This window comes from Cololabis saira, chromosome 20 (genome assembly GCF_033807715.1).
Source record: "Cololabis saira isolate AMF1-May2022 chromosome 20, fColSai1.1, whole genome shotgun sequence".
NCBI classification, from domain to species: Eukaryota; Metazoa; Chordata; class Actinopteri; order Beloniformes; family Belonidae; genus Cololabis; species Cololabis saira.
This window is the reverse complement of record NC_084606.1, coordinates 3,704,062-3,726,084: the sequence shown is the minus strand read 5'-3', so window position 1 is coordinate 3,726,084 and position 22,023 is coordinate 3,704,062. Positions and strand designations below refer to the sequence as shown.

General features: G+C 36.8%; 1 protein-coding gene across 1 annotated transcript in view; it reads right to left on the bottom strand.

The window, feature by feature from the left end:
• The window catches only part of LOC133420403 (arfaptin-1-like), a 49,282-nt gene extending 27,856 nt beyond the window's left edge, over positions 1 to 21,426 (bottom strand). The window contains exons 1-3 of the mRNA XM_061710093.1: positions 21,318 to 21,426; positions 10,591 to 10,686; positions 4,177 to 4,261 (exon numbers count right to left, since the gene is read on the bottom strand). Coding sequence (XP_061566077.1) covers positions 4,177 to 4,261; positions 10,591 to 10,665 — 160 coding nt within the window. The 5' untranslated portion in view covers positions 10,666 to 10,686; positions 21,318 to 21,426. The remainder of the gene's footprint in view (positions 1 to 4,176; positions 4,262 to 10,590; positions 10,687 to 21,317) is intronic.
• Positions 21,427 to 22,023: the final 597 nt, after the last annotated feature.

Below are 22,023 nucleotides of genomic sequence, written 5' to 3'. Positions count from 1 at the left end.
TAATCTCAACATTTCGACTTTTTTCATGACATTTTGACTATTTCCTCAACATTGACTTTTTTCTCGACATTTCAACTTTTTTCTCAACATTTAGACTTTTTTCTCAAAATTTTGACTTTTCTTAACATTTTGACATTTTCTCAAGATTGTACTTTTTTCTCGACATTTAGACTTTTTTCTCGACATTTAGACTTTTTTCTCGAGATTGTACTTCAACATTAATCGTGACATTTCCACTTTTTACTCGAAATTTTTACTTTTTTCTCAACATTTTGACTTTTTTCTCAACATTTAGACTTTTTTCTCAACATTTCGACTTTTTTCTCAACATTTTGACTTTTTTCTCTAAATTTTGACTTTTCTTAACATTTTGACATTTTCTCAAGATTGTACTTCAACATTAATCGTGACATTTCGACTTTTTTCTCGACATTTAGATTTTTTTCTCGACATTTCAACTTTTTTCTCGACATTTCGACTTTTTTCCTCTAAATTTCAACTTTTTTCTCGACATTTCGACTTTTTTCTCTAAATTTCGACTTTTTTCTTGACATTTCAACTTTTTCTCAAGATTGTACTTCAACATTAATCGTGACATTTCCACTTTTTTCTCAAAATATTTACTTTTTTCTCGACATTTCAACTTTCTTCTCGACATTTCGGCTTTTTTCTGGAGATTGGGGGCCGTGGCCCCCCCTGGCCCCCCCCTGGTGGCACCCCTGGGTCTAGTCCAGTCTCCACCCACCTTGTACTTGGAGACGCTCCACTTGCGAGCCACTTACTTCAACATTAATCGTGACATTTACACTTTTTACTCGAAATTTTTAATTTTTTCTCGACATTTCCACTTTTTTCTCTAAATTTTGACTTTTTTCTTGACATTTTGACTTTTTTCTCAAAATTTTGACTTTTTTCTCGATTTTTCTTCATTTCGACTTTTTCTCAAGATTGTACTTCAACATTAATCGTGACATTTCCACTTTTTTCTCGACATTTAGACTTTTTTCTCGACATTTAGACTTTTTTCTCAACATTTTTCTCGACAGACTTTTTTCTCTAAATTTTGACTTTTTTCTCGACATTTCGACTTTTTTCTCGACATTTCAACTTTTTTCCTCGACATTTCGACTTTTTTCTCGACATTTCGACTTTTTTCTCGACATTTCGACTTTTTTCTCGACATTTCGACTTTTTTCTCGACATTTTTACTTTTTTCTCGACATTTCCACTTTTTTCTCGACATTTCCACTTTTTTCTCGACATTTCCACTTTTTTCTCGACATTTTGACTTTTTTCTGGAGATTGGGGGCCGTGGCCCCCCCTGGCCCCCCCCTGGTGGCACCCCTGGGTCTAGTCCAGTCTCCACCCACCTTGTACTTGGAGACGCTCCACTTGCGAGCCACTTACTTCAACATTAATCGTGACATTTCCACTTTTTTCTCTAAATTTCTACTTTTTTCTCTAAATTTCCACTTTTTTCTCAACATTTCAACTTTTTTCTCGAGATTGTACTTCAACATTAATGTCAACATTTCGACTTTTTTCCTGAAATTTTGACTATTTCCTCAACATTGACTTTTTTCTCTAAATTTCGACTTTTTTCTTGACATTTTGACTTTTTCTCAAGATTGTACTTCAACATTAATCGTGACATTTCGACTTTTTTCTCGAAATTTTTACTTTTTTCTCGACATTTCAACTTTTTTCTCGAAATTTTGACTTTTTTCTCGAAATTTTTACTTTTTTCTCGACATTTCGACTTTTTTCTCGACATTGACTTTTTTCTAGACATTTCGACTTTTTTCTGGAGATTGGGGGCCGTGGCCCCCCCTGGCCCCTCCCTGGTGGCACCCCTGGGTCTAGTCCAGTCTCCACCCACCTTGTACTTGGAGACGCTCCACTTGCGAGCCACTTACTTCAACATTAATCGTGACATTTCCACTTTTTTCTGTAAACTTCGACTTTTTTCTCGACATTTCGACTTTTTCCTCGAGATTGTACTTCAACATTAATCTCAACATTTCCACTTTTTTCTCTAAATTTTTACTTTAACATTTCGACTTTTTCCTCGAGATTGTACTTCAACATTAATCTCAACATTTCAACTTTTTTCATAAAATTTTGACTATTTCCTCAACATTTCGGCTTTTTTCTCAACATTTCCATTTTTTTCGCGACATTTCAACTTTTTTCTCGACATTTCCACTTTTTTCTCGACATTTCCACTTTTTCTCAAGATTGTACTCCAACATTAATCGTGACATTTCCACTTTTTTCTCGACATTTAGACTTTTTTCTCGACATTTAAACTTTTTTCTCTAAATTTTGACTTTTTTCTCGACATTTCGACTTTTTTCTTGAGATTGGGGCCGTGGCCCCCCCTGGCCCCCCCCTGGTGGCACCCCTGGGTCTAGTCCAGTCTCCACCACCTTGTACTTGGAGACGCTCCACTTGCGAGCCACTTACTTCAACATTAATCGTGACATTTCCACTTTTTTCTCGACATTTCGACTTTTTTCTCGACATTTCAACTTTTTTCTCGACATTTACTTTTTTCTCGACATTTCGACTTTTTTCTCGACATTTCGACTTTTTTCTCGACATTTCGACTTTTTTCTCGACATTTCTACTTTTTTCTCGACATTTCGACTTTTTTCTCAACATTTAGACTTTTTTCTCTAAATTTTTATTTTTTTCTCAACATTTTGACTTTTTTCTCTAAATTTTGACTTTTTTCTCAACATTTTGACTTTTTTCTCTAAATTTTGACTTTTTTCTCGACCTTTCGACTTTTTTCTCGACCTTTCGACTTTTTTCTCGACATTTCGACTTTTTTCTGGAGATTGGGGGCCGTGGCCCCCCCTGGCCCCCCCCTGGTGGCACCCCTGGGTCTAGTCCAGTCTCCACCACCTTGTACTTGGAGACGCTCCACCTGCGAGCCACTTACTTCAACATTAATCGTGACATTTCCACTTTTTTCTCGAAATCTTTACTTTTTTCTCGACATTTCCACTTTTTTCTCGACATTTCGACTTTTTTCTCGAGATTGTACTTCAACATTAATCTCAACCTTTTTTTTCATCATTACAACTTTTGGTTATTTTTTTGTTTATCCCCAAAAAAGGAATGTTTTGTTGGACACGAGAATAACTGGTGCCATGTTTTTGCCTTTAAATATGTTTAAAGGTATGAAAACATTAAAGTGTTAGGTTATAATTGCATAAATTGTCTATATTTCATTACTTTATATACTGTCTTGGGGTTACATTTGCAAAAAATGGTAAAAACCAAATGCTCAAAAATTTAAAACCAAAATAGACCGAAAATGGAACAAATAAAAACGGAATGTGGGAAAAAATAAAACTGATTTCATCGTCTCTGTTTCCTCCCTGGATCTGTTTGATAATTCTGACCCACGATGTATTACAGCATCATTAGCTGCAATACTTGAAGTTGAATCTCAATATACAGTTATAATATTATTAATATGTTGCAGAACTACAGTCATATAATTCATGCAACAGCTGAAAAAACTGTTTTATTAACAGTAACCCAAATCAATATCAGAATCAGATCGGATCAAATCTTGATAATCGATTCTGAATCTTAAGAATCTGAATCGAATCGATTCTTGACATTTGAATCGATCCCCAGCACTATTCAAGTGATTAGTTGAATACCCTACTAGTTTACTTTTCATGATATTCTAATTTTTTGAGATAGGATATTTGAGTTTTCTTAAACTGTAAACCATGATCATTTCGATCAAAAAAGTCGAAATGTCAAGAAAAAAAGTCAAAATGTCGGGAAAAAAAGTGGAAATGACGAGAAAAATGTTAAAATGTTGAAATGTCGAGAAAAAAAGTCGAAATGTCGAGAAAAATGTTAAAATGTTGAAATGTCGAGAAAAAAAGTGGAAATGTCGAGAAAAATGGTAAAATGTTGAAATGTCGAGAAAAAAAGTCGAAATGTCGAGAAAAAAAGTCAAAATGTCGGGAAAAAAAGTGGAAATGTAGAGATTAATGTTGAAGCAATATTAAAATAATAAAAGGCTTGCAATATTTCAGTTGATTTGTAATGAATCCAGAATGTTTTCTTTTCGTCTTTTCATAAACTGAGGGTGTAATGCTGATGCTGATGCTGATGCTGATGCTCCCTCGTAGAACCGGGCCTGACCTTCGCTCTGCTCCGTTTCCATGGCAACCTCCAGCGTAGCCTCAGCCGGTCGGGCTCCGCCGTCGTTGGACTCACTGCCCACTTCCTGTAAGGAGCGATGCAGGAAAATTTAACATCAAAAACAGGATAAAACTTTAGTTTTTTGCCTGAGCTCAAACACAGACCAATGGAGGACTGATTTTCCTCCCAATGCAACAAAACAACAGGCTGGATGAGCTCAGTGGTGACAGAAGTTTATTCAAAGATTAAAAGTCGAGCTAGATTTGATCACGATATAATATAAGAGCTACATTCAAGTTTTTATCACGTTAAATTCACTCAAATCAGAGCTGAGAAGTCAACACTTCCACACCGTCTCAGTCATTATATCCCAGGGGTCGGCAAAGCCATATTGGACCAAAAACACAAAAAACTAATATGTCTGGAGCCGCAAAAAATAAAAAGTCTTGTATAAGCCTTAGAATGAAGACAACACATGCTGCATGTTTCTATATTAGTTAGAACTGGGGGAAGATTTTTTTTTTCATTATGCACTTTGAGGAAAAAGTCGAAATGTTGAGAAAAAAAAGTGGAAATGTCGAGAAAAAAGTGGAAATGTCGAGAAAAAAGTGGAAATGTTGAGGGAAAAAGTCGAAATGTCGAGAAAAAAGTTGAAATGTCGAGAAAAAAAGTCGAAATGTCGAGAAAAAAAGTCGAAATGTCGAGAAAAAAAGTCAAATGTCGAGAAAAAAAGTGAAAATGTCGAGAAAAAAAGTCAAAATGTCGAGAAAAAAAAGTGAAAATGTCGAGAAAAAAAGTGAAAATGTCGAGAAAAAAAGTGAAAATGTCGAGAAAAAAGTGGAAATGTCGAGAAAAAAGTAGAAATGTCGAGAAAAATGTTGAAATGTCGAGAAAAAAAGTCAAAATGTCGAGAAAAAAGTGGAAATGTCGAGAAAAAAGTCGAAATGTCGAGAAAAATGTTGAAATGTCGAGAAAAAAAGTCAAAATGTCGAGAAAAAAGTCGAAATGTCGAGAAAAAAGTCGAAATGTTGACAAAAAAGTTGAAATTTTGAGAAAAAAGTCAAAATGTCGAGATTAAAAAGGAAAGTAAAAAAGAAAAAAGAAAAAAAGGAAAAAAGGAGAAAAAAAGTCGAAATGTTGAAGATTAATGTTGAAGTACAATCTTGAGAAAAAGTCGAAATTTCGTGAAAAAAGTTGAAATTTTGAGAAAAAGTCGAAATGTTAAGAAAAAAGTCGAAATGTTGAGGAAATAGTCGAAATGTCACGATTAATGTTGAAGTACAAACTTGAGAAAAAGTCGAAATGTCAAGAAAAAAGTTGAAATTTAGAGAAAAAAGTTGAAATGTTGAGAAAAAAGTCAAAATTTCATGAAAAAAGTCGAAATGTCGAGAAAAAAGTCGAAATGTCACGATTAATGTTGAAGTACAAACTTGAGAAAAAGTCGAAATGTCAAGAAAAAAGTTGAAATTTAGAGAAAAAAGTTGAAATGTTGAGAAAAAAGTCGAAATGTTGAGGAAATAGTCAAAATTTCATGAAAAAAGTCAAAATTTCATGAAAAAAGTCGAAATGTCGAGAAAAAAGTCGAAATGTCACGATTAATGTTGAAGTACAAACTTGAGAAAAAGTCGAAATGTCAAGAAAAAAGTTGAAATTTAGAGAAAAAAGTTGAAATGTTGAGAAAAAAGTCGAAATGTTGAGGAAATAGTCAAAATTTCATGAAAAAAGTCAAAATTTCATGAAAAAAGTCGAAATGTTGAGATTAATGTTGAAGTACAATCTTGAGAAAAAAGTCGAAATGTCAAGAAAAAAGTAAAGATTTCGAGAAAAAAGTGGAAATGTCACGATTAATGTTGAAGTAAGTGGCTCGCAAGTGGAGCGTCTCCAAGTACAAGGTGGGTGGAGACTGGACTAGACCCAGGGGTGCCACCAGGGGGGGGCCAGGGGGGGCCACGGCCCCCAATCTCCAGAAAAAAGTTGAAATGTCGAGAAAAAAGTCGAAATGTCGAGAAAAAAGTTGAAAGATTTTGAGAAAAAAGTGGAAATGTCACGATTAATGTTGAAGTACAATCTTGAGAAAAAGTCGAAATGTCGAGAAAAAAGTTGAAATTTTGAGAAAAAAGTCGAAATGTCGAGATTAAAAAGGAAAGTAAATAGGAAGAAAAAAGAAAAAAAGGAAAAAAGGAGAAAAAAAGAAGAAAAAAAGGAAAAAAAAGGTCAAATATTTTTGAAAAAGCTCCAGGAGCCACCAGGGCGGCGCTAAAGAGCTCTAGAGCCACACGTTGCCAACCCCTGTTATATCCTGTTGAAACTTGGAGCCGAGAGAGAGAAAGATTCAGCATCATTTCCTGCTTGAAGCTCAAATTTCCAGCTGCTCCTGAATGCGACACGAGCCTCGTCAGTGTAAATGGTAAATAGGTGCAGACTGAAGCCTAATAAACTTATGACGCCTACGCTTTTCACAAAAAAAAGGTAGCTTTTATAAACTAGTGCATTTAGGATTTAGAAAATGAAACAAAATACATAAATAAATCCATGAGAAGTTGCCCGAGTATAAACAAAATAACTACAGTATACAGTATATTCCACATGTCATTACTAAATATCATTCCATACAGAATACACACACACACATACACATACATAGGCGTCATTGACCTATATATATATATATATATATATATATATATATATATATATATATATATATATATATATATATATATATATATATAGGTCAATGGCGCCTATATTTTCTGAAAAACAGATTTTTTTTTCAATTTAAAAAAGGTTTAAATGGATAAAAAATATCATATATATGTACTACCTGTCCCACATATGGACTCACTTGAATTTTACAAAAAATACGAGTTATTTGGGATTTTGTTGTTGTTTTAAGCGTCAAAATGTCATGTGGTGCGACCGTCCGACCATGACTCTTGTTTTTTTTAAATCACTCTAAATATTTTAAATCAATCTTCTTCTATCTGGCATGATTTCTGAAGTGTCTTGTAGTGTGTAAGATTGTAACACATTTTTATTTATATTTCCATCATAATACACAAACAAAGTTTGACTGACGTCCTTTTTATGAAATATCATGTGGAACAACTATTAACAAAACAACCATTTTTGTATAATATAATACTGAAAACTTGTAAAAAAAAAGATGTTAAGGAAATTAATTTATTTTAATATGAATCATGGTTGCACCATGACCTTTTTTTAAGGCTAGTGCCAATTCATCTTGACAAAAAACTCAATTAAACATTTTTATATGAATTTATGTGTACACAACATTCTTAATGTTTGAACTACTGCAATAGATATTCTTTTTTTATTATTTTAAAATTAACCTGTTGAAAATCCTTATTCGTCATTGACCCACATATATAAATATATATACACATATACACATGCTTATGTGTATTACACCTTTGTTTTATAAGTATTAATCATTTGTATTTCTAGGTCTTTTGAATTGTAATAACTGCTCCACATGTTAACTGTATCTCAGTGTTCCACAGATTAATCCTCACTGAGGTTACCGTGGTTACCGTGGTGACGCAGAGAAAGCTCCACGTTTGTTCTTTCTAAAGGTTACATTAACTGCTCCGTCCCCGGTTCTTACACCAGCTCTGAGAGAAGAAGATTCACTCCAAAACACCTGGATTTACTATGTCTGGTTTGATTTATCCTCCGGGGAACTTGGTGTTTCACAGACCAGAGTAGTTTCAGCATCAGCTGAAGTCACTTATTTAACTTATATCAGGGTTAGAAATAACCCTGTTGTATCTGCAGGAATTGTTTTCCTTCTGACTAAATCAGGGCATTTTTTCCCCCTAAACGTGCCCCAAAAGTCACAATTTTTCATGCAAGCCAGGCCTGGACATAAATGTGATATTTAATGGTTTGCATTAATGGGCGTGGCCTAACGGCTCAACAGCGCCCCCTAGAAAACTTTGTGCTTCAAGCCCCACAATACGGTTTGACGTACATGCACGAAAATCGGTACACACCTGTATCATGTCACAACTTAAAGAAAAGTCTCTTGGCGCCATGGCCGAAACTGAACAGGAAGTCGGCCATTTTGAATTAATAGTGTCATTTTGGCGCAATTTATGCCATTTCTTCAGCAATTAATTCAGCCCAAACTGTAACGTGCACCCAGGTGTGTTATACATCAAAATGTGCGTCTCCATCCTGCGACGATGCACATTACTTTTCTCTTTCAAAAGCGTTACCGTGGCGACGATATACGGCAAAAAGCGCACCCCCCCTTCATCTGATTGGTCCATATTTGATAGTTCCCCAAAAGTCACCAAATTTGGCATGCAAACCAGGCCTGGTGATAAATGTGATATTTAATGGTTTGCATTAATGGCCGTGGCCTAACGGCTCAACAGCGCCCCCCGGAAAACTTTGTGCCTCAAGCCCCACAATACGGTTTGACGTACATGAACGAAAATCGGTACACACCTGTATCATGTCGCAACTTAAAGAAAAGTCTCTTGGCGCCATGGACGAAATCGAACAGGAAGTCGGCCATTTTGAACATTTTGAATTAATTGTGTCATTTTGGAGCAATTTATGCCATTTCTTCAGCAATTAATTCAGCCCAAACTGTAACGTGCACCCAGGTGTGTTATACATCAAAATGTGCGTCTCCATCCTGCGACCACACACATTACTTTTCTCTTTCAAAAGCGTTACCGTGGCGACGATAGACACCAAAAAGCGCGCCCCCCCTTCATGTGATTGGTCCATATCTGATAGTTCCTATTTTCTGCCACAACTTTTGAACGGGTTGTGATAAAGACATGTGGGTGGTGTCATCGGTAGGGCTGGGTATCGATTCAAATGTCAAGAATCGATTCGATTCCGATTCTTAATATTCAGAATCGATTATCATGATTTGATTCGATTCGATATTGATTTGGCTTAGTGTTATTTAAAATGTTTTTTGAGCTGTTGCCTGAATTATATGACTGTAAAATAACTAGTAACTAGTAATAACAATAATTATTGTGAAATAACTAAGAAATAAATAACTCAAACAGGCCTTTCAATATCCATTTAAAGTGCAAAAAAGAAAGAAATTGCAACAGTTCATGCAGTGAAGAAATCATTTTAGCTTACTGAAGCTTAGCTTAGAGAAAAAAATAAAAATAAAAAAAAATATAAAAATCATTCTTTAGACATAAGAATCGATTTTTAGGAATTAATATGAGAATCGATTTAGAATCGGAAAAAAAACGATTTTTTTAACACAGGCCTAGTCATCGGACTCGGTTTTGAGTCCTTCACCTTGGTGCACATTAGTCCCCCCCCCTCATCTGATTGGTCCATATGTGATAGTTCCTATTTTCTCCAATATCTTTTGAATAGTTTTATATAGAGAGTCGTGGGTGGTTTCATCCACTAAATGTCCAGTTCTGAAGAATCTACATCAAGTCATACAAGCTTCCACTGCAGCCTGAACCTGCACAAGGGTGGAGGACCGTTCATCGCTGCTTGCAGCTTTAAATGAATTTCAGTTATTTCATTGACCAGTGATGTGAACCACAGAGAAGTAACGGAGCTGTAAAGCTCAGGTTTTTACCCCCCTCACCAGGAATGGGTGATATTTTACCGTTCACGATAAACCGTCAAAAAAATCCCCACAGTAAGAATTTGTATCTCACGGTAAAAAGGATAAATTCCCGTTGATGATGTTTTTGTGTAACAAACATGGCGGCTCTGAGAGCGAGGAGCTCGTCGTTAAACGAGGCTCCAGCTCAATTATCCGGAACTGGTTTGGATTTATAAAGAGAGACGAGGAGCAAACATCATCTAATATGTGCAGAGTCTGTAAAAACAGAAGGAAATGGTTGTTACATTTTGATATAATGTTTGACTATTAGGAAAACAATTGCAATAGTATCTAATTTGTGGTTAATTTGCACATTTTATTTATATTAGAAGAGGTCATCACTGATTGGATTTTATTTTCAGTGAACCTTTATTTATTTGTCCTGTTTCTTTATTTATCAGGTTGTATTTTTTTCTACTTTGTGATTTTATAAGCTAAGAAAACTTGAAGGACAATGTTACTTTTGCTGTTTGCACAGTTATCCCACTGTTTAAGCCTTTTGAATAAATGTTGAATCTGTTCTAACATTTCAAACTTGTTTCATTTGAGTCATTAGTTTTGCAGTACAGGTGGACTAATTTAATTGGTTTTTATTAATTCAATGTAATTGGTGTAGTTTAGTATTTAGTATCTTTTAGAGCAGTGTTTTGGCTCCAAAGACTGAATGTGGAGATAGATTTATAGTTAAAAGATGGAGATAAATTGGTATTTTTTTATCGTGATTTTTATCGTTATCGTGATAAATGCCCATTTTTTAGTCCACACCGCCCATCCCTACCCCTCACCTCTGGAGGAGAATCTTCCTCGGTGCCGTCTGTCACCTCAGCATCGTCCCCTCGTGGCTCTGATTCCTCCATCATCCTCCTCTTCTTTTCTCTCTGCTGAGGACAAAAACAAGCATTCAGACCACCAGTATCCGTGCAGTCAATGCAGACAGCTATGTGGCCTCCGTTTATTACGGTTTTACCTGATGTTTAATAGAAAAATTGGCTCAGAAAATTAGACTACTATCCTTTTCTACTACTATAGACAAATATATACAGTCAGTCAGCAGTTGTGCAAATTATCCACTTAAAAAGATGAGAGGCCTGTAATTTTCATCATAGGTGTAGGTCTCAATACTATATACATATATCAAAATCATCCCCCCCTGAAATAAAAACTGTCCAAATCATCCCCCCTGTAAAACTGCCATCCCCCCTTTCACCCCTTATGTCATTTCATCAATGAATGTGGTTTTACTGATATTTCAACATTTAGAGTCATCACCAGAAAAATAACTTATTTGACAATTTTCACCTGTTTCAAGTAAATTTTCACTTGAAATAAGTAGGAAAATCTGCCAGTGGGACAAGATTTATCTTCTTATTACAAGCAAAAAAATCTTGTTCTACATGCAGATTTTTCTACTTATTTCAAGTGAAAATCTACTTGAAACAGGTGAAAATTGTTGTTTTTTCCAGTGATGACTCTTGTTTTAAGTGTAATTAGATTTTTTTACTAAAATGAGACATTTTAACTAGAAATAAGACAAATATTCTTGTTAAGATTGTGAGTTTTTGCAGTGATCCATGTTACTTATCCTGTGAAGGACAGAGTCATATTGATAAGTTCAGAAAAGTGTTTTTTATTGTTGTGTTTTGATGTATTTGATGTAAGCCCAGTGGATATTTAAAGCTTACAGAAGGCTGCATTTAACTGCTGCTATGTCATTCCTGCAGTATTTCTGCAGCTGTTTTGGTCACTGCTATTATTTGTAATATATTATATTATTTGTAATCAGCACAAATTATCTGTCCCCAGATGATCAAATCCACCATCCCCCCTGATTTATTTTACAACTCCAGTACTGTATGTGTGTGTGTATATATATATATATATATATATATATATATATACATATATACACACACACACAAACACAGATCCTCTGAGACTCCCATGTGTCCTACTGGTGACTCCAGCTCCCCCTAGTGGTCGGTCTCACACACAACATCCACTTCTTACACCATGAATGAGGGCTCGGCTTGTTTCACAAAAACAAACCACATGGACGTCTTTAAATCATCCTGAAACCTGGAAAACAACTTTAAATCATCCTGAAACCTGGAAAACAACAGCCACTATCTAAACCAGGGGTCGGCAACCCGCGGCTCTAGAGCCGCATGCGGCTCTCTAGCGCCGCCCTAGTGGCTCCTGGAGCTTTTTCAAAAATGTTTTACCTTTTTTTTTTCTTTTTTTTTCTATTTTTCCTATTTGTCTTCTTTTCTTTTTTTCTTCTCTTTTTCTTTTTTCAATTTTTTCTCTTTTTTCTATTTTTCTCTTTTTTTCTTTTTCTTTTTTTTTCTTTTTTATCTTCTTTCCTTTTTTTATTTTTCTTCTTTTTTTCCTTTTTTCTCTTTTTTTCTTCCTGTTTCCTTTCCTTATTAATCTTGACATTTCGACTTTTTCTCAAAATTTTGACTTTTTTCTCGACATTGACTTTTTTCTCAAAGTGCATAATGAAAAAAAAATCTTCCCCCAGTTCTAACTAATATAGAAACATGCAGCATGTGTTTCTTCATTCTAAGGCTGATACAAGACTTTTCATTTTTTGCGGCTCCAGACATATTAGTTTTTTGTGTTTTTGGTCCAATATGGCTCTAAAACATTTTGGGTTGACGACCCCTGGTGTAAACCAAACTAAAGAAGAGAGCGGCAGCAACAAATAAAGACGTGACATCATTGTAATTATTATAATCATTAACGTGTTAGCGTTCCAGTCCGACACCAAACCCTGGACGTTTTATAAACCGCACTAATCCAGCAGGAGCAAAGTGCAGAGTGTTTAAGGGAAACGGTGAACTTTGTTCTCTTACCAGTTAACTGGAATCAGCCCAACCGTCCTCACAGATTAAATCCACAAACTGCACTTTAACCCGTGATATTAAATAAAAATAACTTCCTGACTAAACAATAGTCATCTGTACCAAACAATAGTCATCTGTACGTCTGGAGGAAGAGGAAGCTGAAACAACACTCATGTAAAATAAACTACTGTGGTTTTTATCATTCTGTTTAACCCTGGTGATGTCTGTGGTCAAGGGAGGAGAGAAGGAAGGAAGGAAGGAAGGAAGGAAGGAAGGAAGGAAGGAAGGAAGGAAGGAAGGAAGGAAGGAAGGAAGGAAGGAAGGAAGGAAGGAAGGAAGGAAGGAAGGAAGGAGAAAAGGAAAGAAGGAAGGAAGGAAGGAAGGAAGGAAGGAAGGAAGGAAGGAAGGAGAAAAGGAAAGAAGGAAGGAAGGAAGGAAGTAGGAAGGAAGGAAGGAAGGAAGGAAGGAAGGAAGGAAGGAAGGAAGGAAGGAAGGAAGGAAGGAAGGAGAAAAGGAAAGAAGGAAGGAAGGAAGGAAGTAGGAAGGAAGGAAGGAAGGAAGGAAGGAAGGAAGGAAGGAAGGAAGGAGAAAAGGAAAGAAGGAAGGAAGGAAGGAAGGAAGGAGAAAAGGAAAGAAGGAAGGAAGGAAGTAGGAAGGAAGGAAGGAAGGAAGGAAGGAAGGAAGGAAGGAAGGAAGGAGAAAAGGAAAGAAGGAAGGAAGGAAGGAAGGAAGGAAGGAAGGAAGGAAGGAAGGAGAAAAGGAAAGAAGGAAGGAAGGAAGGAAGTAGGAAGGAAGGAAGGAAGGAAGGAAGGAAGGAAGGAAGGAGAAAAGGAAAGAAGGAAGGAAGGAAGGAAGTAGGAAGGAAGGAAGGAAGGAAGGAAGGAAGGAAGGAAGGAAGGAAGGAAAGAAGGAAGGAAGGAGAAAAGGAAAGAAGGAAGGAAGGAAGGAAGTAGGAAGGAAGGAAGGAAGGAAGGAAGGAAGGAAGGAAGGAAGGAAGGAAAGAAGGAAGGGAGAAAGGAAGGAAGGAAGGAAGGAAGGAAGGAAGGAAGGAAGGAAGGAAGGAAGGAAGGAAGGAAGGAAGGAGAAAAGAAGGAAAGAAGTAGGAAAGGGAGTAAGGAAGGAAGGGAGAAAGGAGAAAAGAAGGAAAGAAGGAAGGAACTAGGAAAGGGAGTAAGGAAAGAAGGAAGGAATGAAGAACGAAGAAAAGAAGGGCATAAGGAAGGAAATAGGAAAGGGAGTAAGGAAGGAAGGAAGGAAGGAGAAAAGGAAAGAAGGAAGGAAGGAAGGAAGGAAGAAAAGAAGGAAGGGAGAAAAGAAGGAAGGAAGGAAGGAAGGAAGGAAGGAAGGAAAGAAGGAAGGAAGGAGAAAAGGAAAGAAGGAAGGAAGGAAGGAAGTAGGAAGGAAGGAAGGAAGGAAGGAAGGAAGGAAGGAGAAAAGGAAAGAAGGAAGGAAGGAAGGAAGTAGGAAGGAAGGAAGGAAGGAAGGAAGGAAGGAAGGAAGGAAGGAAGGAAGGAAGGAAGGAAGGAGAAAAGGAAAGAAGGAAGGAAGGAAGGAAGGAAGGAAGGAAGGAAGGAAGGAAGGAAGGAAGGAAGGAAGGAAGGAAGGAAGGAGAAAAGGAAAGAAGGAAGGAAGGAAGGAAGTAGGAAGGAAGGAAGGAAGGAAGGAAGGAAGGAGAAAAGGAAAGAAGGAAGGAAGGAAGGAAGTAGGAAGGAAGGAAGGAAGGAAGGAAGGAAGGAAGGAAGGAAGGAAGGAAGGAAGGAAGGAAAGAAGGAAGGAAGGAGAAAAGGAAAGAAGGAAGGAAGGAAGGAAGGAAGTAGGAAGGAAGGAAGGAAGGAAGGAAGGAAGGAAGGAAGGAAAGAAGGAAGGGAGAAAAGAAGGAAGGAAGGAAGGAAGGAAGGAAGGAAGGAAGGAAGGAAGGAAGGAAGGAAGGAAGGAAGGAAGGAAGGAAGGAGAAAAGAAGGAAAGAAGTAGGAAAGGGAGTAAGGAAGGAAGGGAGAAAGGAGAAAAGAAGGAAAGAAGGAAGGAACTAGGAAAGGGAGTAAGGAAAGAAGGAAGGAATGAAGAACGAAGAAAAGAAGGGCATAAGGAAGGAAATAGGAAAGGGAGTAAGGAAGGAAGGAAGGAAGGAGAAAAGGAAAGAAGGAAGGAAGGAAGGAAGGAAGAAAAGAAGGAAGGGAGAAAAGAAGGAAGGAAGGAAGGAAGGAAGGAAGGAAGGAAGGAAAGAAGGAAGGAAGGAGAAAAGGAAAGAAGGAAGGAAGGAAGGAAGTAGGAAGGAAGGAAGGAAGGAAGGAAGGAAGGAAGGAAGGAAGGAAGGAGAAAAGGAAAGAAGGAAGGAAGGAAGGAAGTAGGAAGGAAGGAAGGAAGGAAGGAAGGAAGGAAGGAAGGAAGGAAGGAAGGAGAAAAGGAAAGAAGGAAGGAAGGAAGGAAGGAAGGAAGGAAGGAAGGAAGGAAGGAAGGAAGGAAGGAAGGAAGGAAGGAAGGAGAAAAGGAAAGAAGGAAGGAAGGAAGGAAGTAGGAAGGAAGGAAGGAAGGAAGGAAGGAGAAAAGGAAAGAAGGAAGGAAGGAAGGAAGTAGGAAGGAAGGAAGGAAGGAAGGAAGGAAGGAAGGAAGGAAGGAAGGAAAGAAGGAAGGAAGGAGAAAAGGAAAGAAGGAAGGAAGGAAGGAAGGAAGTAGGAAGGAAGGAAGGAAGGAAGGAAGGAAGGAAGGAAGGAAGGAAGGAAAGAAGGAAGGGAGAAAAGAAGGAAGGAAGGAAGGAAGGAAGGAAGGAAGGAAGGAAGGAAGGAAGGAAGGAAGGAAGGAGAAGGAAGGAAGGAAGGAAGGAAGGAAGGAGAAAAGAAGGAAAGAAGTAGGAAAGGGAGTAAGGAAGGAAGGGAGAAAGGAGAAAAGAAGGAAAGAAGGAAGGAACTAGGAAAGGGAGTAAGGAAAGAAGGAAGGAATGAAGAACGAAGAAAAGAAGGGCATAAGGAAGGAAATAGGAAAGGGAGTAAGGAAGGAAGGAAGGAAGGAGAAAAGGAAAGAAGGAAGGAAGGAAGGAAGGAAGGAAGAAAAGAAGGAAGGGAGAAAAGAAGGAAGGAAGGAAGGAAGGAAGGAAGGAAAGAAGGAAGGAAGGAGAAAAGGAAAGAAGGAAGGAAGGAAGGAAGTAGGAAGGAAGGAAGGAAGGAAGGAAGGAAGGAAGGAAGGAAGGAAGGAAGGAAGGAAGGAAGGAAGGAAGGAAGGAAGAAAAGAAGGAAGGAAGGAAGGAAGGAAGGAAGGAAGGAAGGAAGGAAGGAAGGAAGGAAGGAAGGAAGGAAGGAAGGAAGGAAGGAAGGAAGGAAGGAAGGAAGGAAGGAAGGAAGGAGAAAAGAAGGAAAGAAGTAGGAAAGGGAGTAAGGAAGGGTGGAAAGAAGGAAGGAATGAAGGAAGGGGGAAAAGATGGAAGGAAAGGGAGTAAGGAAGGAAGGGAGAAAGGAGAAAAGAAGGAAAGAAGGAAGGAAGTAGGAAAGGGAGTAAGGAAGGGAGGAAAGAAGGAAGGGAGAAAGGAAGTAGGAAAGGGAGTAAGGAAGGAAGGGAGAAAGGAGAAAAGGAAAGAAGGAAGGAAGTAGGAAAGGGAGTAAGGAAAGAAGGAAGGAATGAAGAACGAAGAAAAGAAGGGCATAAGGAAGGAAATAGGAAAGGGAGTAAGGAAGGAAGGAAAGAAGGAAGGGAGAAAGGAAGTAGGAAAGGGAGTAAGGAAGGGAAGAAACAAGGAAGGAACGAATGACGAAAGGGAGGTAGGAAGAAAAATGAGTAAAGGAGGAAAAGAGGAAAGGAAGAAGGAAGGAGAGAGCAGGAGGAAAGAAGGAAAGAAGAATCGGGTCATTTTGACCCAAAGACAGAACAAGGGTTAAAAACTCCAGACCTGTAGGTCCTCTACAGACCACTAGGGTATTTTTTCCTCTTTTTTTCCTTTTTTTTCTTCTTTTTTCCTTCTTTTTTCCTTTTTTTCCCCTCTATTTTTTTCCTCTTTTTTTCCTTCTTTTTTCCTTCTTTTTTCCTTTTTTCCCCTCTATTTTTTCTATTTTTTTTCCCTCTTTTTTTCCTTATTTTTTTCCTTTTTTTCCTCTTTTTTCTTATTTTTTCTTCTTCTTTTTTTCCTCTTTTTTTCCTCTTTTTTTCCTTATTTTTTCCTCTTTTTTCTCTTTTTTTCCTCTTTCTTTCCTATTTTTCCCCTTTTTTCCTCTTTTTTCTTCTTTTTTCCTCTTTTTTTTCCTTTTTTTCTCTTTTCCTTTTTTCTTCTTTTTTTCCTCTTTTTTTCCTTTTTTCCTCTTTTTTCCTCTTTTTTTTCTTCTTTTTTCCTCTTTTTTCCCCTCCTGCAGGTCCTCTACAGACCACTAGGGTCCAGATCCAGACCTGCAGGTCCTCTACAGACCACTAGGGTCCAGATCCAGACCTGCAGGTCCTCTACAGACCACTAGGGTCCAGATCCAGACCTGCAGGTCCTCTACAGACCACCAGGGTCCAGATCCAGACCTGCAGGTCCTCTACAGACCACTAGGGTCCAGATCCAGACCTGCAGGTCCTCTACAGACCACCAGGGTCCAGATCCAGACCTGCAGGTCCTCTACAGACCACTAGGGTCCAGATCCAGACCTGCAGGTCCTCTACAGACCACCAGGGTCCAGATCCAGACCTGCAGGTCCTCTACAGACCACTAGGGTCTGGGAGTTTTCTTTAAAGCGACACTACGTAACTTTTCCACCTTAATATAATATTTCCAGAGTTATTGTGATGGAACATCAACTTCCAACAGGTTTAATTTCTCCTCTGTCATGGTCTGAGGGGTCTGTATCTCCTTCACTGGACTATGTAACTTTGAGGTGCATGGTAGGAACCCTGCCAAACTAAAAAACTACACATTTTTACGGCTTTGACTGCTTTACGGCATACGTCACTTCCCCCTCCTTCCCCATTCGTAGTGGATACAAAGCGGGGCGGGGCGTGGAGCAGAGCTCAGCAGAAGCTGGTAACCCGTTACCATGGTAACCCATCCAGAGCTCAGCAGAAGCTGGTATCCCGTTACCATGGTAACCCATCCAGAGCTCAGCAGAAGCTGGTGTCATGGCCCAAGCAGCGGAAAAAACGAAGAAATAATAAAACTAGTTTGTTGAGGAAAAAATATTAACTCTATTTGTAGCTGCAGAGGAAAATAATTATCTCACGAAGAAAACAAGAATATTGCTCATCACGCCTCGGAGCCTCTTCACCATAATATAGCAGTCAAAAAAAAGTATATATATATATATATATATATATATATATAAATAATTTTCTTTTTCATACATACACACATATATATATATATATATGAAAAATAAAATAAAATATATATACATACATATATGTGCATGTATGAAAAAATAAATAAATAAAAATATATATATACACACACACACACACACACACACACACACACACACACACACACACACACACACACACACACACACACACACACACACACACACTTCTGCTGCAAACTTGGACATTTTATCCTCAAAGTCAAGAGATGGAGTCACTTCTGAAATCCAGCGATTAGAAGAGGAACTGCAGCCTCTCTTTACCTGGAGGTTTTAATCTGCAGGTTTTAATCTGGAGGTTTTAATCTGCAGGTTTTAATCTGGAGGTTTTAATCTAGTTGAGGTTTTAATCTGCAGGTTTTAATCTGCAGGTTTTAATCTGCAGGTTTTAATCTGGAGGTTTTAATCTGGTTTAGGTTTTAATCTGGAGGTTTTAATCTGGAGGTTTTAATCTGGTTTAGGTTTTAATCTGGAGGTTTTAATCTGCAGGTTTTAATCTGGAGGTTTTAATCTGGTTTAGGTTTTAATCTGGAGGTTTTAATCTGCAGGTTTTAATCTGGAGGTTTTAATCTGCAGGTTTTAATCTGCAGGTTTTAATCTAGTTGAGGTTTTAATCTGCAGGTTTTAATCTGGAGGTTTTAATCTGGTTGAGGTTTTAATCTGGAGGTTTTAATCTGCAGGTTTTAATCTGGAGGTTTTAATCTGGAGGTTTTAATCTGCAGGTTTTAATCTGGTTGAGGTTTTAATCTGGAGGTTTTAATCTGGAGGTTTTAATCTGGTTTAGGTTTTAATCTGGAGGTTTTAATCTGCAGGTTTTAATCTGGAGGTTTTAATCTGCAGGTTTTAATCTGCAGGTTTTAATCTGCAGGTTTTAATCTGCAGGTTTTAATCTGCAGGTTTTAATCTAGTTGAGGTTTTAATCTGGAGGTTTTAATCTGGAGGTTTTAATCTAGTTGAGGTTTTAATCTGGAGGTTTTAATCTAGAGGTTTTAATCTATTTGAGGTTTTAATCTGCAGGTTTTAATCTAGAGGTTTTAATCTGGAGGTTTTAATCTGGAGGTTTTAATCTGGAGGTTTTAATCTGGAGGTTTTAATCTGGAGGTTTTAATCTAGTTGAGGTTTTAATCTGGAGGTTTTAATCTGCAGGTTTTAATCTAGTTGAGGTTTTAATCTGGAGGTTTTAATCTGCAGGTTTTAATCTGGAGGTTTTAATCTGCAGGTTTTAATCTAGAGGTTTTAATCTGGAGGTTTTAATCTGGTTGAGGTTTTAATCTGGAGGTTTTAATCTAGTTGAGGTTTTAATCTGCAGGTTTTAATCTGCAGGTTTTAATCTGGAGGTTTTAATCTGCAGGTTTTAATCTGGAGGTTTTAATCTGCAGGTTTTAATCTGGAGGTTTTAATCTGCAGGTTTTAATCTGCAGGTTTTAATCTGGAGGTTTTAACCTGCAGGTTTTAATCTAGTTGAGGTTTTAATCTAGTTGAGGTTTTAATCTGCAGGTTTTAATCTGGAGGTTTTAATCTGCAGGTTTTAATCTGCAGGTTTTAATCTGGAGGTTTTAATCTGGAGGTTTTAATCTAGTTGAGGTTTTAATCTGCAGGTTTTACCTGTAGGTTTTAATCTGGAGATTTTAATCTGGGCGGAATCAACGAAGTTTGGATGAACTGGAATCGTTTATTCTGCAGAAATGTCGTAGAATCCTCCAGGAAGGATTTAGTTCAACAGTTCAGGATGGCTGGGCTTCATATTTGGAGGTTTTTCTTTTAAAATTGTCAGTTTGGCCCATTGAAAAATCTTTGAAAAGGTGTTTTAATCCTTGAAAAGTTGTTTTAATTCTCGAAAATGTTCTTTGAAAAGATGTTTTAATCTTTGAAAAGGTGTTTTAATCCTTGAAAATGTGTTTTAATCCTTGAAAAATTGTTTGAATTCTCGAACTTTTTCTTTGAAAAAGTGTTTTAATCCTTGAAAAGGACATTTTAATCCTTGAAAAAGAGGTTTTAATCTTTGAAAATGTGTTTTAATCCTTGAAAAGTTGTTTTAATTCTCGAAATTTTTCTTTGAAAAGGGGTTTTAATATTTGGAAAAGGTGTTTTAATCCTTGAAAAGGTGTTGTAATCCTTGAAAATGTATTTTAATCCTTGAAAATGTATTTTAATCCTTGAAAATGTATTTTAATCCTTGAAAAGGGTATTTTAATCTTTGAAAAGTTGTTTTAATTCTCGAAATTTTTCTTTGAAAAGATGTTTTAATCTTTGAAAATATGTTATAATCCTTGAAAAGGTGTTTTAATCCTTGAAAAGGTGGTTTTAATCCTTGAAAAAGGTGTTTTAATCCTTGAAAAGGTGGTTTTAATCCTTGAAAAAGGTGTTTTAATCCTTGAAAATATGTTTTAATCCTTGAAAAAGGTGTTTTAATCCTTGAAAAGTTGTTTTAATCCTTGAAAAATTGTTTTAATCCTCGAAAAGAAAGGGGTTTTAATCCTTGAAAAAGGTGTTTTAATCCTTGAAAAGGTGTTTTAATCTTTGAAAAGGTGTTTAAATCCTTGAAAATATGTTATAATCCTTGAAAAAGGTGTTTTAATCCTTGAAAAAGGTGTTTTAATCCTTGAAAATATGTTATAATCCTTGAAAAGGGGTTTTATTCCTTGAAAAGGTGTTTTAATCCTTGAAAAGGGGTTTTAATCCTTGAAAATATGTTATAATCCTTGAAAAGGGGTTTTATTCCTTGAAAAGGTGTTTTAATCCTTGAAAAGGGGTTTTAATCCTTGAAAAGAAAGGTGTTTTAATCCTTGAAAAGGTGTTTTAATCCTTGAAAAATAGTTTTAATCCTCGAAAAGAAAGGGGTTTTAATCCTTGAAAAAGGTGTTTTAATCCTTGAAAAAGGTGTTTTAATCCTTGAAAAAGGTGTTTTAATCCTTGAAAAAGGTGTTTTAATCCTTGAAAATATGTTATAATCCTTGAAAAGGGGTTTTATTCCTTGAAAAGGTGTTTTAATCCTTGAAAAGGGGTTTTAATCCTTGAAAATATGTTATAATCCTTGAAAAGGGGTTTTATTCCTTGAAAAGGTGTTTTAATCCTTGAAAAGGTGTTTTAATCCTTGAAAAAGGTGTTTTAATCCTTGAAAAAGGTGTTTTAATCCTTGAAAAGGTGTTTTAATCCTTGAAAAGGTGTTTTAATCCTTGAAAAGTTGTTTTAATTCTCGAAATTTTTCTTTGAAAATATGTTTTAATCCTTGAAAAAGTGTTTTAATCCTTGAAAAGGTGTTTTAATCCTTGAAAAGGTGTTTTAATCCTCAAAAAGGTGTTTTAATCCTAAAGCGGGGACAGAATCGAGCGGACAGTCTAGTTTTACCTTCACAGCTGTTGATCAAACTGATCCTCCTCTTCCTCTTCTTCCTCCTTTTATTCCCGTCGTCTCTCCTTCCTCTCCGTCTCTAGTTCTCCGGTTCCTCCGCCAGCTCCTCCTGACCAAACGCTGCAAAAGTGACTTTTAAACCGTTTTGTAAAAAGTTGCTTTAAAGTCAAAAGTCAGAAAGATCAAAACTCCCGGAAGCGTCTTGTGGGCGGGGACGCTCGATGTTGGTCCCGGGCCGCCCCGCGGGGGCGGGGACAGCGCCAGGTTCGTTCATTTATGGACAAATATCAATTTATACGGAAGAGTATAAACATAGCTCGTTATTTGTTATTCTAATTTAATAATTCCTCTCCTTTTCTAAGCCCCATTAAGTGGATTTAAATGCTTAATTTATTTTGTTATTCATATGCACCTTTTAATTCTTAGAGCACCTTGTTTTTCTGTTTTTTGTATTTGTTCCTTACAAGAATCCCCTTTTTTTTTTTTTTTTTTTTCCTTTCTTTTCATATTACATTTAAATTCATGGAAGAGTATTAGTACGACGGAGTATTAGGGCCAAACTAAGACAAAAAAAAATTGAAATTACGAGAATAAAGTCGTAAAATTACGAGAATAAAGTCGTAATTTATGAGAACTCTGAGCAGTCTTCTCCCTGTGTTAAAATGAGGAATATTGAGCATTTTGTGAAGTTATATTTTGGTAT